Consider the following 20,115-nt stretch of genomic DNA (forward strand, 5'->3'; position numbering starts at 1 on the left):
CTGTAGTCTACTACTTATTCCATCGATTGTATTTTTAATTTCATGTATTGAGTTCTTCATCTCTGATAGGTTATTTTTTTATCTGTCAGGGTCTCGGTGATATCTTCCACCCTTTTCCAAGTCCAGTGAATATCTTTATAAGATCATTACTTTAAATTCTGTATCAGGCATGTTACTTATTTCTGTTTTGCGTACATACATCTTCTGCCCTCGTTTTGTCCTTTTCTTTCTTTTGGGACATAATTCTCTGTCTCCTCATCTTGTCCATGTCTCTGTTTTTCCCGTGTGTTAGGAAGTCAGCTATGTTGTCTGCTCTCACAAGTAGTGGCTTTACGATGACGAGGTCCTGTAGTGCTGTGCCACGCATTGTCTCCCATTCACCAGAACCTGGGACTTGGGAGGAGCCTCCTATCTATAGCGCTTGTGTCCTGCCATTGTGTCCTGAGACCCTTTTCCTTTCAGTCCACACATCTGCACAGACTATCGTGGGCTGTGCTTGCTCTTTGTGATGTTAGGGAGAGTGAAGGAAGCAGGTTCTGAGGAGGCAGGACCACAAAAGGGCCCGGGGGCAGGGCAGTGGTGTTAGCAAAATTTGCACTGAGCTGATGGTCTGGGGCTGTATCCCCCAGGCACCGCTGCTGCGCGGAGCTCAGGGCCCAGGCCAGCACGTTTGGAGTGGGTGAGTCCTCAGGAGAACTCAAGGGCAGGGCATACTTCTAGAGGGCTAGGTAGCAAGTTTCTGTGCACTGCCATCTCCCCCAGGTGGCTGTTTATGCTGGGGGGATAGGGAAGGAAAATGGTGCCTGCCAGCTCCTTTGTTCCCAGAGAAGTCCCCCCCAACATTCTCGAAATTAGTAGAAACACATCTCCCTCCTGCTGTGCAAACGGTGGCTTCTCTGTGGCCTCTCCTTGGCTGCTGTGTCTCTAGGGACGGGGACCTGGCTATCACTCCTGGCTCACCTAATAAATCAGCTCTTAAAGCTCCAGACTCCCAAGTCCCACTGGTTATACAAACTCCTAGAATTCAACCCCTCTGGTTGTCAAGGCCGGATGTTAAGGGGATTCACTTTCCCTTCGTGGGCTTCCTTGTTTTCCTCTCTCTGTGCCCACAGCTCCCTACCTCCTGCAGTCAGCTCCCAACCACTGCTGCTGGCCTTCCTAACCTCTCCAGTGTGGCTTCTTCTCTACATTTAGTTGCAGCGTTTATTCTGCCATTCTTTGATTGCTCTCTGGTTTACTCACTTGGATACGAATGATATCTAGTTGTAAATGTGGGATGAGGTGAACTTGGGGCCCTCTTCCTCTGCCATCTTCCCAAGCCTCTTTTTCTTTTGCAGCCGATTTTATATTTCGCCTTCCTGCCTCAAGGCTAAGTAAACTTTGGGGTAAAGTGGATAAAACTCAGAACATTTGGGAAGAGAGCTTGCTGGGATACCCTATGAAATCACTGACCATGGTCTGTTTGCTTCAGTTTGTGAGCATCAGTGACTTTGGGAGCTTGTCCTTTTGTATTTATGTGTTCTGTACTTCAGCGAGATTCGGCAAGATGTTTTAAGCTGGGGGCTGGGGTAGAGTAATTCTCAAGACTTAGAGGAAGTTGAACTTCACAGCCTGTGCAATGGTAGTTAGCATTCCAACTCTTGGAATATTATTATACAGTTTGTTAGGAATGCATCCTCCACACCCTGCGAATGAAGGGGATGCCACAATCACTTACGGGGCTGCTTTTCCTTGGGGAGATTTTGTTCGAGGTTACCTGAGCTCATTGCTGATTCATGAGCTGCTGTTTCGGCTCAAGGGTGACAGAGGAGCAATATGAGGCGAGAGGCTAACAAAATTTGCTGCAGACTCTTCCATATCTCTATCCTCATGGGACTTGTTATAAAAAAAAAAAAAAAAACCCACTCAAAATAATGCCTTTTCTTCTCCTCCATCCATCCCCAGGAGAATTTTTTCCTATTAAAGCCCTCTTGTAAAAGGACTGCATTCACGTTTCTGTCCTTTGCTCTTTACAAGATACTCTTTTATTAAGCACCGGTCCATAATGTGTTCTTCTTCTCCTCCCCAGTGGCATTGGGCTTTGCCTTAGGAGATAGGAACCCCCTCGACATTTCTAGCTCAAGTGGAGTCTTCGACCAGATGGCAGGCCAGTTTAGCTTTGAAGACTCTTTAGTGGCATCATTAGACCAGTTTGTGATTATTTTACGGCTACCCTAAGGTATGTTGAAACCATTATTTCTGGAAGCGGACCTGGAGTTAGCTTGGTAGGCAGGTGTAAAGCGATAAACTTGCCCCTTGAAAAGTAGAGGTGGCTTTTTCAAGAGTAATATGTTGAAGCTAATCCCCGCGGATTTCTGAGGTGTCATTGCCCTGGATAATAAAAGCATTGACTTGTTCACTTAAAGATTGTACTCGGAACCCAGCAGATAAGGGAGTTGTACAAGTAATCCTTGGTGGATATCTTGGTACATACGGCAGATAATAGAGTAGGAATTCTTCGTGTATAGACTCTACTATTTTGCATATGTTACTCTGTTCCTGATTTGGATTGTGCAGCCCATGCATATTGTACGTAAGAGAAGGGTTTTTCTGTTCCATCAAACTCTACATTATTTTGGGACTTTCATTCAATTCCGCAGTACCAAAAACTGATAGTTAAACGCTACAGATCTACATCTATACTACATATACAAAAATCCTCTATAAAATTGTGCCCAAGAGGAATTTAATTAGTTTGTATGATAAATTCTAACTGCTAACAGGTTGACTGGGGGAGTGTGGGGGACAAAGCAGGAGGGTTACAGTATCAAATGATTGCACACAAAAGCACTTTTTCCAGAATCACCTTGATTTATTTTCCTAGTCTTTTTTTTCCTCAGAAGGAAAAATAATTTCATTAAGAAAACAAATGTTCCTGCCAAAGCGAATTTCTTTTCATGCATTTCTTTAAAAAAAAAAAAAAGTCAACATTGAAGTAGGGCATGCTCTGCCCCCTCCCTCCATTTTGTGGACTAAAGTTTGTTTTAAAAAATCCATTGGCAGAAGATATTTTCCTCAGATAGGATGATTATATTTTATTGCTGCTTTGTTTAGTATATATTTTTCTCAATTGGGAAAAAAAGTCTAGGTGAAAAATTTATCTAACGAGAAAAGTAGTTTACATGGTCATAACACATAAATTGCTGCCGAAAGAAAAAGTAAAAAAAAAAAAAGATTTTAAATGTAAAATATCACATAACTTCAAAAAACTTACCTCAGTTTTCTACCATTTATCATGTACTACAAGTCAACTTTCTAAATAGGATTACAGTCCTTTATTATAAGCCCCTAGTGGTACTATGGTATACATTTTACAAAATGCTACTACAAAATTTTTCTTTTCTTTTTGTTTCTGCCTATTGTGTACTTAGCTATAGATAATTTTTGAATACAAAGCCTACATGGGTATAAATGCAATAGTTAACTGCTCCTTTTTGCTGATGTCCTTTTCGTGGTCCAAGAAGACGGCATTAGTCCAGCATCTTCTCCTGTTTCTTGCCTTCCTTTTTCTTCTTCTTAGATTCTGCTGTGATTAAAAACAGAGAAAAAAGCATCACGTTAGCAAACAAGGGGGGCACTTTTCTTATACAGGTGACCCTTGGACAATGCTAGGGTCAGGGGCACCAAACCCCCATGTAGTTGCAAATGTGCATAAAACTTTGGACTTCCCCCCAAATTTACCTGTTGACTGGAAGCCTTACCAATAACATAGTCAATTTACACATATTGTATATGTTATATATGCTATATTCTATATGCTTACATCAAAGCAAGCTACAGAAAAAAAATGTTATTGATAGAATACACTTACAGTAGTCTTTAAAAAAATCACCTTAAATGGACGCTTATTGGTCATGAGTCAACTGTAATTGTCCAGAAATGAAAGGATTGGATGGATAGAGAAGGTACGGTGTGTGAGAGTGCCTAGGAGAATAGGCAGGAGTAATACAGCCTGCCTTCATGTAAACACCTGCAAATACCTGTCATCTTATTAGTTGCCCCCATTTGATACACCAAATACTATCTTAGGGTCCTACTTAGAAAACAGAAACACAGCAGACCTCCCAGGGAGAATGTACCAGGACACTTGCTCAGTGGAGAGCTACAAAAGCTCTGCTTGGCCCCTCACTCTCCACATGCCCTTTCCATGGGGCTGTTGATAAGCATTTGGCCTGATAGCTTCCTCTCCTGATTTGGCCTTTGCTTAGATATTTGCCAGCTACTCATACATGAAGAACTACACGGAGCTTTGACTCTACAGAGTATCCTAGTTGTGGATGAAGCAAATGGAATGTACGAACCTGGGCTAAACCACGGAAGTAAAACCATGAGGATTGAAATCAAAATACTCCATCCTTTTCCAATCATCTTGCTGTCTCCCTCTTCCTAGGCCTAGGAGGATTCAGTGTAGAATAGGACATGACAGCTTTGGCTCCACAAATGAGAATGGTCAGATCACTAGGCTAGCAAGGGAAAGGCTATTGCTAAATGTTTTTAAGATCCTCTCCCTGTTTGGTCCACAGTAGTGGTAGAAACACAGGGGTTAAGGTACAGGCTCTGGAATCACACTGCTGGAGTCTAAGTCTTTGGTCCATCACTAAGTGACTCTGAGACTCCCTGAAAGTTAATTCACGCGTGTGTGTCTCAGATTCCTCACTTGTGAATGGGCATATGAATTGTACCACTTGACAGGGTCAATATCCAAATTAAATGAGTTGACTAAAATCCCCTGAGAACAGAAGATGGCATAATAACCTGTGCTCAATTAAGGTTGGTCTATTACCACACTAATGAAACCTGCTAAAAACAAGAGGTAATTTCTCCGTATAATTAATCATCCCCAAGACCCATTGGCTAAGGTCATCGAATGTGCTAAACAACAGAGGAATACTGGGACACCCACGATGGCCAACAGGGACTATTCACTGGATCACAAGGCCTGTGTATGAGAGGGGCCTAAGGCTTATAATGAGAGGGGACATAATACCAATCACATATTGTAAAACTTGGAGCTTGAACCTTTTCTATTTTTATCCTCACCACTTCTTCTGATAAGTTCTCAAGTCCATCATATACTAGGTGAGGTAGCGTAAGGTACAAGGTAATTGTCCTAAGCTCCCTTTACTCCCTTTACTCAAGCTGTAAGGGGTGCCATACACAATTATGTCAGGAGTTGCTAAAATCCCGCTAAATTGCTGCTCACAAATATTCATTTGTCCATGCCTATCCTCAGCTTTCCACCTAAACTGAAGGGACTTTGAACTTTCACTCTGTTTTTGCTTGTCATTATAAATGTCTTCTTCTCCTTTGACCCATGAAAGGTAAGATGACCAGAACCTCCACGTTCAAAGATATCTATAAAGTCCAAGAAGGTTTTCTGTTAATGTCCAAACAGATCGCGTCTCAATGTTTAATAATTCCCAGTCTTTGGTCGACATTTTAAACAACAGCTGTCTGTTAGAAGGTATCCTCAGAGAACAATCTAGGTGTCAGCTGGGATCCAGGTTTAGTTTCCATTTTCTCAATTTCTCCAAATTCCTTACTGGTGAAAGCCGGCATTTTATATTCATTAACTAACAACTTGCTAAACACAAATCGACCACTTGCCCATGTAATCTGCACAACGCCAACCAAAGCCACGTTTTTGACGTCATTGGCAAGTCACCATGGCACCGCTTTGACACACTGCACACCTTAAGTTCAAGTCCAAGTAGAAAAGGGAGGAGACCGCAGTAAAAAATAAAGGCAAGAAAGACAAATTTCTATCTGCAGAGGGTCAGCTTGGTTTCTCACCTAAAAACGTACTCAAATTTTTGAGAATAAAGAAGAAAGTTGGGTTGGTAATATTGCTTCCGAACAAATGCAGTTCTGGGGTGACTTTTGTGTACATTTTAATGACAGACTAAATGAATGTTGTTACCACTCATCTCTGTGACCTCAAAAGCTTAGGAACAACCTCTCAGGCTTTACCCGCTGTACATGAGGGTTTTTCTACAGGATCATGGAATCTACAATCTGGAAGGTACCTGGTCCAACTTTGATGAAGAAATAGACACCAAGGAGTATCAGTCATTCGTCCAGGTCCACAGTGATCCAGCTATAGATCAGATGAGGGGTCCTTCTCCAACTCCTGGACCTCCTCACACAACACAGCACTGCCTCCAATGATCATCACATGTGTAGCAAGTGGAATTGGTTTTATTTTTGTCTCTGGACCATTAATTCGGTCACCTCCCTTGAACAGAGTCTCTACACTTGTGCTTATTTCACTTCCTGGAGCACACCATTCTTTTTCTCCCCTAGTCTTTGGCCTTCAGAGAAACGTTTTCTCTTGATTTCCTCTCTCAGAGCACTCATCACTGATCCTGTAATTGCCCCTAAGTACAAGATATGCAAGGGCAGAATCCCAACTCACAGTTACTTCCCTAGCCCCTCGCACAGTGCCTAGCACATGCAACTCTTCAGTGAAGGGCATAAATCTCTAACATGGCAACAACACGTGCCTCACTGGCTCACCATGCCCTCATCTTCCTGGTGGCGGTTCCTTGAGTTTTCCTTGCTTATTTTCACCTCAGCCTTTACACATTGCCTTCTCTCTTCCTGTCACCTCAACTTGGCTTAGCCAACATCCACTCGTTCTCACTTCAAGGAAGCCTTCCCAGAACTCCCAAACTAAGCAGGTTCCATCTACCTGTGGGTTGGATACTTCCATGTGCCTCTCACTGCTATTCCAAAAATGAGAATTGAACTATTAATTTTGTATCTAATTACTCGATATGCCTTTCCCCCCCTTCCCGTGAGGGAGGAGACCAAATCTGTCTCTTCCATCTGTGTCTTCAGTGCTGAGCATATAATAAGTGCTCCTGAAATACGTGCTGCATCAAAGTGAAGAAATGACCACTTGGATGGGAAACAAAGAGTCAATTCATTGGCCTATAGGAAAGGACTGTTTCCCAAGGAAGGAAGGATGTGGATTCAATCAAAATCTTGCCACATTTCAGAACTTCTTAAAGATCTTTTATGAAGATAAAATTACAAACATGTATATGTGAAAGTTACCCCAATTTCTCCACCCTTTTTCTTGTCTTTAAAATACAAGACTGATTTAACTCTGCGAGTAAAAGTCAAGTCCCGTTTTAGTAGCCTATCAAGGTGACGGGGAGAGAAATCTGCTGAGAAATGAGGGTCGTGAATAGGCCTGGGGCAGGGCTACAGCAGGGTAAAGCGCGCGCTTTGTAACAGAGTCACGTAGCAGCTACTCTCAAAGAGTTGAAGAGCCAATGCGATCAGTGCCCTGATGTCAAACAGTAGGGAACCTTAGTTCACAGTGAAAAGAGCCAGGTCAAGGGAAGGAAGTACATACAGGCCACACATCAAATAAGACCCCAGGCTACATGTCACTCCACCCCCACCTGAACCGAGGCTGTGAAGCTGAAGTGGATACAAACAGGAAAGGAGCCATTGTGGGAAACGCGAACACAAAGGGCACCTGCCTGAAAAAGTGACTTGTTTTGTTCCCTTGATGATCCCTACCGGGACACCATTGCATTGAAAAACCCACAACGATGCTCTCTTGGTGTGTTTTAACTTTCATTCTTGCTCTGGCCAGTTTTTGAGGTGATGGAGGATAGTACCCCATCACCTCAAAACTGTATATTGTGTATAATCTTGAGGTTTCTAGTCGAGAAGATTCTCACAACGCATAGCAAGTACTGACAGCAGAGAAAAGAGGCAGTAGGAACACACAGCAATTAATGAGTCATGGTACAATAAATTCTGAACATACACAGTTAAAAAAAATTCTGATAGAAAGCAAAATCCTCAAGTAAGGGACACCTGCGTGGCTCAGTCAGTTGAGCATCTGACTCTTGATTTCAGCTCCGGTCATGATCCCAAGGTTTTGGGACTGAGCCCCACATTGGGCTGTGTGCTGTTATGGAGCCTACTTAAGACTCTCACCTTCCCTCACTCTCCCTTTGTCCCTCTCACTCCCTCATGCTCTCTACACACACACCACAAAACAAAACAAAACCAAAAACAAACCCTCAAGTAGTAAGTGGCATCATGGCCATTTGTTTAGTAGGGCAATGAGGAAACAATTAAGTACCATTAAAATCATACTAAGAACCAAGTCCTCAGAGAATTGAGGATACCCTCTTCAGAGGGCCATCGTGAATATCATGTGAGATTACAATCGCTAAGATCCTACTTGACCATCCCTGTTCAAAAAACATTCATCTGTTAACCTAGCAAATATACACCCTATATACCCTATATCTAGTATATCCCTGACACCATTCTGGATCCTGAGATATAATGGCAAACAAGACAAAATTCTGCTCTTAGAGAGTTTCTCATAGATTTCAAGATTGCTTTATGTGAGTGTCTTTCAAAATTGTAAAGTACTCTACAGGTATACGTTTATTTTAAAAGTCATGAGTATGTGGGAGCTATCTTTATGGCTTCAGTGCCTACTTCTCTTCCTCCTAGTTTATTATGACATTGTAGATGCATATGATGTAAAGAGTATCCAGAGGGAGAATTATTACTAGGGGAAAAATAATGTCTATAGAACACCTAGCCTGAAGATCAAAGAGTTTCTTCTTAAAAACTTTTACTTTTTTTTTTTTTTTTTAATTTTAGAGAGGGAGCATGTGAGTTCCCCATGCTGGGACCCACAACCCTGGAGTCATAACCTGAGGAAAAAATCAAGAATGGCGCACATCAAATGACTGAGCTGCCCAGTCACCCCACTGTTAAATAGAAAGTAAAGAAACATATATATGTTAACAGAAATTACCCATAGTTTCACGATACAGAAATAGCACTTTCACAGTGGGTTCTATTTAGGTTTTCTTTCAATGACATATGTATACTTTTAGTAGGGATATATTGACAGTTGATAAAGTACTTTATAGTAAGCCTCCTACTGTTAATTCCCATGCCATTGCATGTACTTTGAAACATGACGATGTAGTATTCCTTTATGACATTCCATCCCGTATGTTTCGTGACCTTCCCTTTTTTGTTGGTCAGTTAGCTTGTACTCACTTTTGGTTACAATAATGATGCGGCGCATGTTTTTGGTAGACAAATCATCATATTACAAAGTTTTGCCTTAGTAAAGATTTTTAAAGAGGATCTAACGGACCAAAGGGAAAGACACTTGTAAAGCTCCAGATATGTACTGACATATCTCTTTCCTGAAAGGCAGTACTCACTTACATTCTCGTCAGTGACTTATGTTGGACCCCGTCACAGCAAATTTGTTCTCAAAAAGCAAATAATCAAACAGCATGCATCATCTCTTTTCTGCCTATCACAGGCCCTTCTAGGAACAGGATTGCCATGAAGCTAGTATGAGTAAACACTCCCTCCCTTTTTCAATAGTCAGGAAATCTGAGAGGAAAAGCGTTGGGGGAGTAGGTCTTAAAAGAAAGAAATCCATGTAAAGGTTTTCAGCGAACTTGAGGGGAGAAGTTATTCGAAGAGGCAGAAGGATCGAGAATTCTGGAATAAGCTTATCTCATTTTCTTATCAAAATGCTTTGCTCTGATTCCCTTTTTTCAGAGGGCCTGCTGAGCATACAGAACAGATAAAAAGGAATGGAGAGATGAAATGGTTGAGCAGAGCCCAGATTTTAACTACAGTGAGTTAAACTCTGTTTGCTACTGACTTAAATAAAGTAGCTTTGGGCCATTAAGCCAATAGGAGGAATTGTCGGTTGGAATAGAAAAAAAGAGATTTTCACCTTCTAACAGGTAGAATTCGTATAGGAGGAAGCTATGGGCAGTCAGAAATGGACACCGCAGGTGCAGAGAGCAGGAGGCCGGCTGGAGGCATGTGAGGCAGACCGCAGAAGCTAACCTTTGGAGACTCGCTCAATACATCATGGGAACAGAGGGAGGGGAAAGGATCCTATCACTGTCAAACCGTACAGGCACAATGTAAATAGGTCCACAGGGCTGGATATCACCACCATCCTCTCAATGTCTCATAAACCTATTTAAAGGAACTCGCCTGTGCTTCAAGGATTAGCTGCCCAGTTACCTGAAATATGTAATCCCTCACATCAACTAGCTGTTGCTCAGAACCAATAATAAGGCTTGTTGAATCGTGACTGTACAACTCGGTGATCTGCCTAGAATCCAGGTCCTACTTGGCTAGGCCTCCTTCATTAAATTCCCCACATTTCAGTTGAAATTGGGGCAGCACAGATTATGTTGACAATATAGGAAAAAATTTCTATTTAAAAATCAGATCTGTTTAGTCCAAAGTCTGTGCAATAATTTTGTTGTCTCTTCTTTGATTTCTTTCTTTTTTTTTTTTTAATGTTTATTTATTCTTGGGACAGAGAGAGACAGAGCACGAACGGGGGAGGGGCAGAGAGAGAGGGAGACACAGAATCGGAAACAGGCTCCAGGCTCCGAGCCATGCACCCAGAGCCTGACGCGGGGCTCGAACTCACGGACCGCGAGATTGTGACCTGGCTGAAGTCGGACGCTTAACCGACTGCGCCACCCAGGCGCCCCTGTTTTGTTTTTTTTTTTAATACCACTTTATTTCCTCTTTTATCGACTCAGGGCACTTACTTCTAGGACTGTGAATGGAATACGCACATACAACCAACTGCTCATTGAGGCTCCCACATGCTGATCCCTGCTCTTTACCTCACTGTCCACATTCCTTTTCACTCGTCAGTTGTTTCCTAACAGTACCCTCCCACTCCGTCTCAACCATCTGTCCTCCTACACATGTGCTTTCTGCCATCAAGTAGATGTGACACTATGTGATCAATAAAAGACAGTATGGCTTCCGTCTACATACCAACCAAACATGTCTGGCCCCTGCGAGGAATCTCTGTCTTGCCCCCACTTACTGTGAGAGGAGACTCTGCAGTGAACTGCACCTCCTCACAATAGAAAGTTCAACTATGAAAACACCGGTGAGTCATGTAGGTTTAATTGAATGCTTAATGGAGGAGATGAGGAAATGATTTCATCAACCGTACAGAAGAAGCTTAACGAAAGGCACTAAATGGGTCGATTACTTTCCAAAGCAACTCACCCAATATGGGTAGAATAAACCCTCTCCCTCACCCCAAGACTCCTCTCTACAGCCCTTGCAGCCACTTTTCCCTTCTGTCTGTCCATTCTGCTTTCTTTAAGTAAAGAAGCAACTGAGATACCCATTGGCTTCCCCAACCCAAGACTGAGGATGCACTTTCTTTGTTTGGTAGAGTCATGAGCGTGTCAAGGTCGCTCTCTGATCTGACCATACTATATGTACGTGATACCAGGTAGAGAATCCTCAACTGCAACCCCTATTTTTAGTTCAACACGTCTACATCACCCTCACGTATTAGCTACATCTACTCATTTGTGTGCAAGTGTCACAACCGCTAAACACGGGTGGGGATTTTCCCCCTGAGTCACAGGAGAGAAGAGTAGTGAGGAAGGGGATCAGAGCTGCTTCATCTGTAAGGCCTTTAATCCAGGATATTCTCACTCGTGTACAGTTACAGAAAGAAAACAAAAGCTGTGGGTACGTGTGTGAATTCGCTATTGAGCCGCTAAATTTTGTCCTTTTCACCTTTGGCGAAAAATGTTTTTAAGTACGGAATAAAACTGAAGCGAGGCAAATATAACTAATGCAAGGGAAACTGCAAAGAAATATGATTTTGTATAGGTAGCTTTGAGAATGTGTATTTGTACATGCAAGAGCATGTATTTCTTTTTTAATTTTTTTTTAATGTTATTTATTTTGAGACAGAGAGAGATAGAGCATGAATGGGGGAGGGTCAGAGAGAGAGGGAGACACAGAACCTGAAGCAGGCTCCAGGCTTTGAGCTGTCAGCACAGAGCCCGACGCGGGGCTGGAACTCATGGACCGTGAGATCATGACCTGAGTCGAAGTCGGATTGCTTAACCGACTGAGCCACCCAGGCGCCCCAAGAGCATGCATTTCTGAGGCCTACGTCAGAGACCAGAAAGAAGAACATTTATTCTTGAGATGATATGTAAGTGTTCAAAAGCTTGTTCCTGCGGTAATGAGGGCACAGATAGAAAATTTATCATATGACCAAGTCTTATCAATTGTATTGGTAGCCTAGGCCAGAAATGAAGTATATTATTATAACCAATGATAAGTAGTTCACACTTAGCACACCATGATTTGCTGATGTTTAACATTACATTACCAGCGCTACTGGAAGATCAGATTTTGGTTTCTGTCAAAGGGGGAAAGTTTCAAGTCTGAAACATTTAAAATTTCAGTAGGGAAGACTCCATCGATCATTTCTTATTTGCTTCCCCATAGATTTTTCTTCTAGGCTCCAACAGCTTCTACATGTCAGGTGTTATGAATCAGTTGTTAGGGGCCAAATCACATCCCCCTCAAAATTTCATACTGAATGCCTGACCTTCACACCTCAGAATGTGAACATATTTGGAGAGACAGTCCTTACAGAGGTAATCAGGTTAAAATGAGGTCATGAGGGTGGGCCCTAATCGGATATAACTGGTGTCCTCAGAAGAAGAGGGAATTTGAACAGACACACGTAGAGAAAAGACTAGGGGAAGACAGGGACAAGACGACCATCTATGAGTCGGAAAAAGAGGCCCGAACAGATCCTTCCCACATGACCTTTGAAAAGAAATCAACCCCACAGAAACCTTGATCTCAGACTTCTGGCTTACAGAACCGTGCAAAGATAAATTTCTGTCGTTGAAGTCACACAGGCTGAGGTACTTTGTTACACGAGTGCCAGGTAACGCACACATCGGTGAATTGGGTATCTCGTTTTCATTTTTGTATAGCTTTCAGAGCGCCCTCCTTAGTCACAGAGGTCAAAACGCATGTGAGTTTTTTTGTGTCCTAAACGAGTCGTCCAGAATTTGAAATATGTATCATTTATGTGACTTTGGTAGCATGAAATACAGGATTTTATGCCCATTATTAGTTTTGCACATGCTCCCTGCAGTTACCAGTTCGCCCATCTCCATACATGTCTTCCAGACTTCTCTGCTACCTGATTCCTCTCGCCCCCATGTACCCAGTGCTCTGACTCTAGCAGCAGCGAAGGTCAGACCTGCAGAGGTGCCCCCAAACTTCTTTTTAGAAAGAAGCCTGCACAGCAGCTTAACTTAATGCTTTTGTGTGTCTGGGTAAAAATCTGAAAATAGGCGTTTCTATTAATGATAATAATAATCGAAAGCCTTGCACGAGCCAATGAATGCGGGAACCTACAGTCAACCGCTCCGGGTCTCGTCCCCCGTGTGCCTGAGAAGTGGGACACTGGGAACATTTTTACCTGCTTTTTGCTCTTTGCATTTCTGATGAGCTCGTGTACAAATATTGTTTACCCCTCTGGGAAAAGCCTTTCCTTTTGCCTTTTCCCTGCCTCCTGTGCTGAGCAACAGCCAGACCGCTTTGATTTCCCTGAGGGTTCCCAGAGGCCTTGCATCCGAGCAAAGCCGGCTGGAGTCACTGAGTGTGGGAAGTGGCCTCACTGATTACCGGACCGCAGTGCCTCAGATCCTTGTACTGAGACACCAGCATCACTGTGACTCACAGGGACAAGGAGGCAATCCCGAATCCAGCTCGGGGTCCGGCCTGGGAGGCCGCTGGCTAACGGGCCCCACTGGACTGCTAGGTCTAACTCTAGAGGAAGGGAGCCCCTTTGGAGGACCCCCAGCCTGTGAAATGGAGCATGAAGCCCGTTCTTTGCTTAAGTGCACTTACTACACAGAGACAGGCTTGAGCCAAAAACTACCTGACACGACTCAATCACAAATGACCCCAAACATACTTCTGGTAATGTTGTAGGGTTCCCGTAGAAACACAGTCCAAAATTACTAGTTTCGTTCGGAATATCCCAAGAGATGCCAGAGGGAGCACTCGGATGGGAAGCTCTACTATGACAGAACACGGCCAAAGGACTGAGTTCAAGTTCAAACCTGACCCCTCACGGGCTGGGGGACCTGCTGCAAATTGCCACCTTAGCGCCCCGTTTGTAAAATGCGAGAACTCTCTGGGGCTGCTGCGGGGATTAAGTGAGACATGGCACACCAAGAGCTTAGCGCAATGCCCGTCGCCTTATAAATACTTAATAAATAGGAACTGGTTTTAAGTTGCTCAAAAATGCTGATGACGAAAGCCACAACTTAAAACACGAAGCAGAAATTCTCAGTCCAGAAGTTAGAAGGGAGAAATGTAAAAAAAAAAAAAAGCTTCAGGGGCGTAAAAAAAAAAAAAGAAGGTCCCTCAACCCAGTAACTAATTTGTGTGAACACTGTTTTATTATTCACCCTTCCTTAATACTAATTATTATATAGCTGTTTTGTGTGTGCACAACTAATAAGCCTCTGTGCGTGGAGTTTACCAAGGGAGATGAAACCAGACCCACAGTGTGAAATACACCCTGCAAATATTTATAGTTCCTAGTTCTCCCACCTGTCCCAGCAATAAAGACGAAAATTCCTTCCATAAGGAAGGGAGTAAACCATCTACGTGACTCCTCTTCCAGGTGCGTGAACTGTGCCTCGACAGTGATTTCTCTACACTTGAAGGGAGTGAATAAATGATGTGAGCCAGGCCAGGACAATGCAGCCTTGATTCGTTCCTTCAAATCAGCACTATTCACTGAATTCCTCTCATGGACTAGGAACTATGAGACGTGGCACCTTAAAAGGTGAATGAGATGTGGCTCCTGCCCTCAAGAGGCTCAGCGTCGAGAGAGGCAGAGACTCACTCACTACAGAGGAACGGTGTCTTACCCGAGGAGCCAGTCCTGCAGGCAGGCAACAACCTAATGCTTGGGAAGGGAAGTCTAGCAAATGTTCACACTGATCTCTCTTCTAGTCCTTGAATAAAACAAGCTCTTTTTGGCCCCAGGGACTTTGCACTTGCCCTTGTTTTATCTAGAAACTAGCATGGCTAGTTCCTGCTCTATATTCAAGACCAAGTTCAAAAACTTACCTCTCCAAGAAGCTTTCCCTGGTTTCTCTACCTCACTTAGTCCCCCTCCAGGCGCCAGCTGCTCTGACACTTGGTTCTTTAGTTTTTAAGACCGTTTACTCCAATATGTAGTCATTATTTTAGTTCTGAATTGTTTTTGTCACTATTGCCTACCCTCCACCACCACTGGAACCTAATAATAGGAGAGGAGGAAACTTGATTAATATGGCCTGCTCCACTGCAGGCTCTTCATAGCTCTTATAAATAAATGAATAAGAGGAAATAATGCCAGAGGACCGTATGCTTTTCTCTTTCATAACATCTGTCACTCTCGGCAGTACCTTAGGATTTACCCTTCTGCTTTTCCCACCACACTATGGGTCCACATAGGTCACTAGCTTATCCCTGGTGCTAACTCGAGCGCATAGTACCCACTCAATAAATACTTGCCAAATGAGCACGCCAGATTTTACAGAATGAAATGTATGAAGTACAGAAGGAGAGGAGGTTTCAGGTTTCTCAAACTACAGGCGCAGAGAGGTGGATATGAAAGAATGCATGGGCCACTCAGCCGTCCATCTCCAGGGTATGGAGTGACTTGGGTGGATATTATGGGCAATGTCTGGAGCAGGAATCAGGCAAGAGGGAAGTCAGATGATGCCTGTGCAAGATGTCCTGCGAAAGACCCAGGATCTGATTCTGTTGCTGATGGAAAGCTATGATAAAAGAGGGATTTTAGCACTGGGTCTGAAATTCATTCCTTCTTAGATAAGGAACCAAGGTACCTGTATGGAGGAGATACAGGAAAAGGGGTTGTTGTGCATAATGCTGGAGGTCTAGAGGCAGGACTGCCTTGTTTTTAAGCCTGGCCACTCCGCTTATTGGCTGTACAACATCATGCTAAGCATCTAACATCTCTATGCTCAGTTTCCTCATATGTAATATTAGGAATGACGATAGTAACTATTTCACAGAGTTTCTGTGATTATTCAATGACACAAGGTATATGCAATGTACTAACATGTATTCAAAACATATCAGTCTCCCCAAAAATATTAATTATAATTACTACTGCTGTTATCACCATAGTTCTTTTGCCCAGAAAGGCAGTGAGGGAAACACCCACCAAGAATTTCATTTGGAAGGAAGGAAACAGTCTTAAAATCACTGCACATTTATTCAGCACTTTTACATCTTCCTGTCATTAATTGAGGTATTCATTGTAGACTCTCATTTACAGAAGACAAAACTGTTCTTCTAATAAGAAAGGGGCAGAATTAGACTTTCTACCTTCAATGACAGTATCATGAATGGGAAATACAGATGTTGACAGACTCTTCCACAGCAGAATAAAGAAGAAATCAAACCTTAAGACCTAACCACATCAGAGTGTTTCCCTCTGATCCAGAAGAACAAAATCCCTGCAAAGTTCCCCAGGCTTCTCTTTCTGGAAAAATGCAAGGGCAGCAACCACGAGCCCTGTCAGGGTCTCAGGAAGAAGGGAGCGGGTCCCAGACTCCCTTTCACCTCTCTTAACATAGCACAGAGTCTCTCAGCCGAGCTACACTCATCCACAGAGTGTGGGCATGTTCATTGCTAAGGGATGTCGGAGCCCAGAATCCAGAAAGAATTGTTGGGAGTTTCAGTAACAGAAAAATCTATTTAGCATTGGGGGAGCTGAGAACGCTGGGAATATCCCTTTACTGAGCCCCTTTCAATAGTCTGCCAAGTGCTATGCCCTGCACACAGCTGAGTCTTGCACTTAAACAGTTGCCGTTCTTTTGATCTTTAAAGACAAATTGTCAGACCTCAGAGAGAGCCAGGCAACTGTCCAAAAAAAGAGGAGCGAGATGGCAAACTTTTAGAAATAGCTAGGAAGGAAAAAAAAGGAACTGGGGTTCTCATGAGCAGGGAATTTAAGGAGGATCTGGTAACAGCAGAGCATGAACTGGTGGACAGGACAGCAGGAGGACTGACATTGTTCCCTGACCAACCTGTAGCACAGACACCCGCTCATGTGCTCCCACCTCTGCCTGTCCCACAGTACCCTTCTGCCAGGCAAACTTGGAGGCTGACACAAATGTCATCTGGCCTGTCAATATAAAAAAAAGGGTTCACATACCCCCATTTTTTTGGAGAGACAGAGAATCCCAAGCAGGGCTTGGATCCCAACATTGGGCTCAATCCCACGAACCATGAAATCATGACCCAAATCGACAGACGCTTAGCTGAGTCACCCAGGTACCCCACAATATCCTTTATGCACGTGTCTTGTTTAAATAGTAACAGCTAATAATTTCCATTTCAACAGGTCAAGATTCTAGAATGTTCTAAGATAATCACTAGGCCACATCAGCTGCAGCAGTCCCTAGGAAAATCTCAGCTTGTATGAAAGCCTTCTGCACAAGCCCCTACTCAGCCTCAGCTTAGACTCTGCATTCCAGCGATAACCACCAGAAGCCTACTCCACTGGGCGGCACCTGCTCACACAGACAGGTCTGCCCATAGGGCCACAGCTCTCTCACAGGTGGCCGTCTTCTAATTCTATAGTAAGCCCGTTCTCCAAGGGGACTGCTGAGAAACACTGTGGTTTAGAGACAGGTTATTCGCCCTCTGAAGGCTTCTCTGCTCTGATCAGGTAAGCAGCACTGTCAGCACAGACTGGCCATGGTTCCTACTTTTTTATTACTTGTCCACAGCTCAGTCATCCCCGCAGATTTTGTTCAAACTGAAAAGAGTGTAATGACTCGACAAAAAACACCTCCTGGTGGTTCCAACAAGGAGAGACCCAACTCTCTTTACAGTGGGATAACTGTACCAGTAGAGGATACTCTTAGCAACTTCTCCAAGAAATGTCATCAATACGAGTAAGGGTTAGGTTCAGTTTGGTCGCGTACTTCAACACATCCCAACGTTCCCGCAGCCTCCCTGGCCGACTGCTCACTCAATACCAACTCGAGAACCCCTTCAGCTGCTCTTCTCACACTTAAAGGCAGAGTTTTGAAAGTTAAAGACATATTTCCCAGAGTCCCTTGCAGGAGGATTTTATATGTGGCCCAGTTTCCCAGTTTCAAGCAGGCACGTTTTGAGTCTTAGAGGTAGCGGTCAGCAACCAGAAAAAAAGGGGCCAAATTTGGGGAGATTGGGTACTTGGGCAAGAAAGGAGCAGACGTAACTAGTTTTGAGGGCACAGGTATGGTGTTTCCAGTGTTCAGTTCTTAGCACGTGTGCTGAACTGTGGGTAATTTTAGCAGCAGGGCTTCTGCTACATCAGTCACGTTTGGCATGATTAGACATTTCTCTTAGTTCTGTTGCCTTCTGCTGTAATATTATTGGATCCAACTCAAATCTTCTGGCCCTTCTGGAAATTCTAGTGAGCTATATAATACCCTTGAATAACCCCCTTCCTGCTTAACTAGCTACAGTAGAGATCTTGCTGAAGCTAAAAACCCTCACAGATACAGGGTTTCTTGAATTAGTCATTGTAATTAATACTCTCAACCTAGAAATTAAAATCTCAAGTGCCCAACACAATTGCTCGCCAATTTATCCCTGGCCGATTCGGACAGCAATTCAGAAGATTCCAGTTATAATCTTTCACTCAGTGACCTCCCCAGAGCAGTCCTGTCCCCATCCCCAAGAAAGCTATATTCTAGTCATGCACCTTTCAATTCTTACGTCTACATAAGAATATCGATATTCTCTTTCCTTCTGGGTATAAAATACAGAAGTGGAGGACTAAAACCTCTCCTCGGATTACGTGGGGTTCCAACACAAGAGAATCTTTTGATAAGAGTTTCTAACTTCATATCTAGTATCACTGAAATTGTCCCAAGGCCAGAGTGTGGAGTTTGTATGATACCGACATAGCAAAAGGAAGAACCACTTCTATCCAATAGACTGGAGTGTGGTGAATTCTAAGGCAATTTTTAACCAAACCAAGTGGGATATTTAGTAATTTCCTAGAGTTCAAGGTACCACTTCTCGATGTTAAGGGCCCTCTCTCCCCAGCAGGTCTTCTAAATTTTTGGCCTTATTAGGAATCAAGTCACAACAATACCCTCCGGTTTCCTCAGTTTAATGCCTGGTAATCACAGCCTTACCAATACCTTTATGTTCCATTCTGAAATTTAAAGAACATGTTTTCCACACTGAAAGTCACGCAGTTTGCATATCAAGCCACTACCATTTTCCAAAACAGAAGAGGACAGAAATCAAACCAACAAGTTTTATGAAACAAACAGATTTTTTTTAAAAAGCAGACAGGGGCTCCTGGGTGGCTTAGTCAGTTAAGCATCTGACTTTGGCTCAGGTCATGATCTCATGGTTCGTGGGTTCAAGCCCTGGCATCGGGCTCTGTGCCGACAGTTCAGAGCCTGGAGCCCCTCCTCTGCTCGTACTCTGTCTCTGTCCCTCAAAAAATAAATAAATGTTTAAAAAACAATGGGGAAAAAAAAGCAGACAAAAGACCAGAACCCGATGATGTGTTTGATGAGAAAGACAGTGGTGGGAAAAAAGTACTTTCTGGCTATGAGTTCAGTGACCGGGCTACAAAGGAGGAAAATGGAGTCAGAAAAGAAGGAAACATGGAGCTGATTCTATTCCTAAACAGAGTGGATTCAGAAGAATCACTGATGTTTTCTGTCCTCACTTATTCTATCAGGGTTACATCAGATGACAGACAAGGTAATGATCCTAGACAGTGGGATTTATCTAACATGACCAAAGTTTCATGAATGTATAATACCCAGGGGAAGCATGGTGCAGTTGAAAAGGCACTCGGTCTTTGGGGTCAGTCTGACTTTAAATTTGAATCACCACTTAGAAGCTGTGAAACGTGAGGCAAGTGGCTTAACCTCTCTGGGCGTGTGCGTTCTCAGATCTAAAGTAGGATAAATACAATGCACTGCACAGAACTGCTTTGAAGCTGAAATGAGAAGTGCCTATCACAGTGCCTGACTCAAAACGAGTGGGTTCGCTATCTCCCTCTTTCCTGTTCATGTCCTGAGCTAAAATAGCAGGAAGCCCTGATGGGTTATTCTTTCCTCAAGAAAGGAAGGACATAATTTATAATTGTATAACTTAATGAAAATATTACGTAAATAACTTCTTTACTGC

General features: G+C 43.3%; 1 protein-coding gene across 2 annotated transcripts in view; it reads right to left on the reverse strand.

The window, feature by feature from the left end:
- Positions 1–3,067: 3,067 nt before the first annotated feature.
- The window catches only part of PTN (pleiotrophin), a 101,657-nt gene continuing 84,609 nt past the window's right edge, over positions 3,068–20,115 (reverse strand). Inside the window, exon 5 of one of the 2 annotated variants that reach the window (XM_030295644.1) lies at positions 3,068–3,562. In XM_030295644.1, coding sequence (XP_030151504.1) covers positions 3,510–3,562 — 53 coding nt within the window. In that variant the 3' untranslated portion in view covers positions 3,068–3,509. Of the gene's footprint in view, positions 3,566–20,115 lie in introns of both variants that reach the window. The other variant, XM_030295634.1, reaches the window with a different exon arrangement.

The sequence above is a fragment of the Lynx canadensis genome, chromosome A2 (genome assembly GCF_007474595.2).
Source record: "Lynx canadensis isolate LIC74 chromosome A2, mLynCan4.pri.v2, whole genome shotgun sequence".
In the NCBI taxonomy this organism is placed as follows: Eukaryota; Metazoa; Chordata; class Mammalia; order Carnivora; family Felidae; genus Lynx; species Lynx canadensis.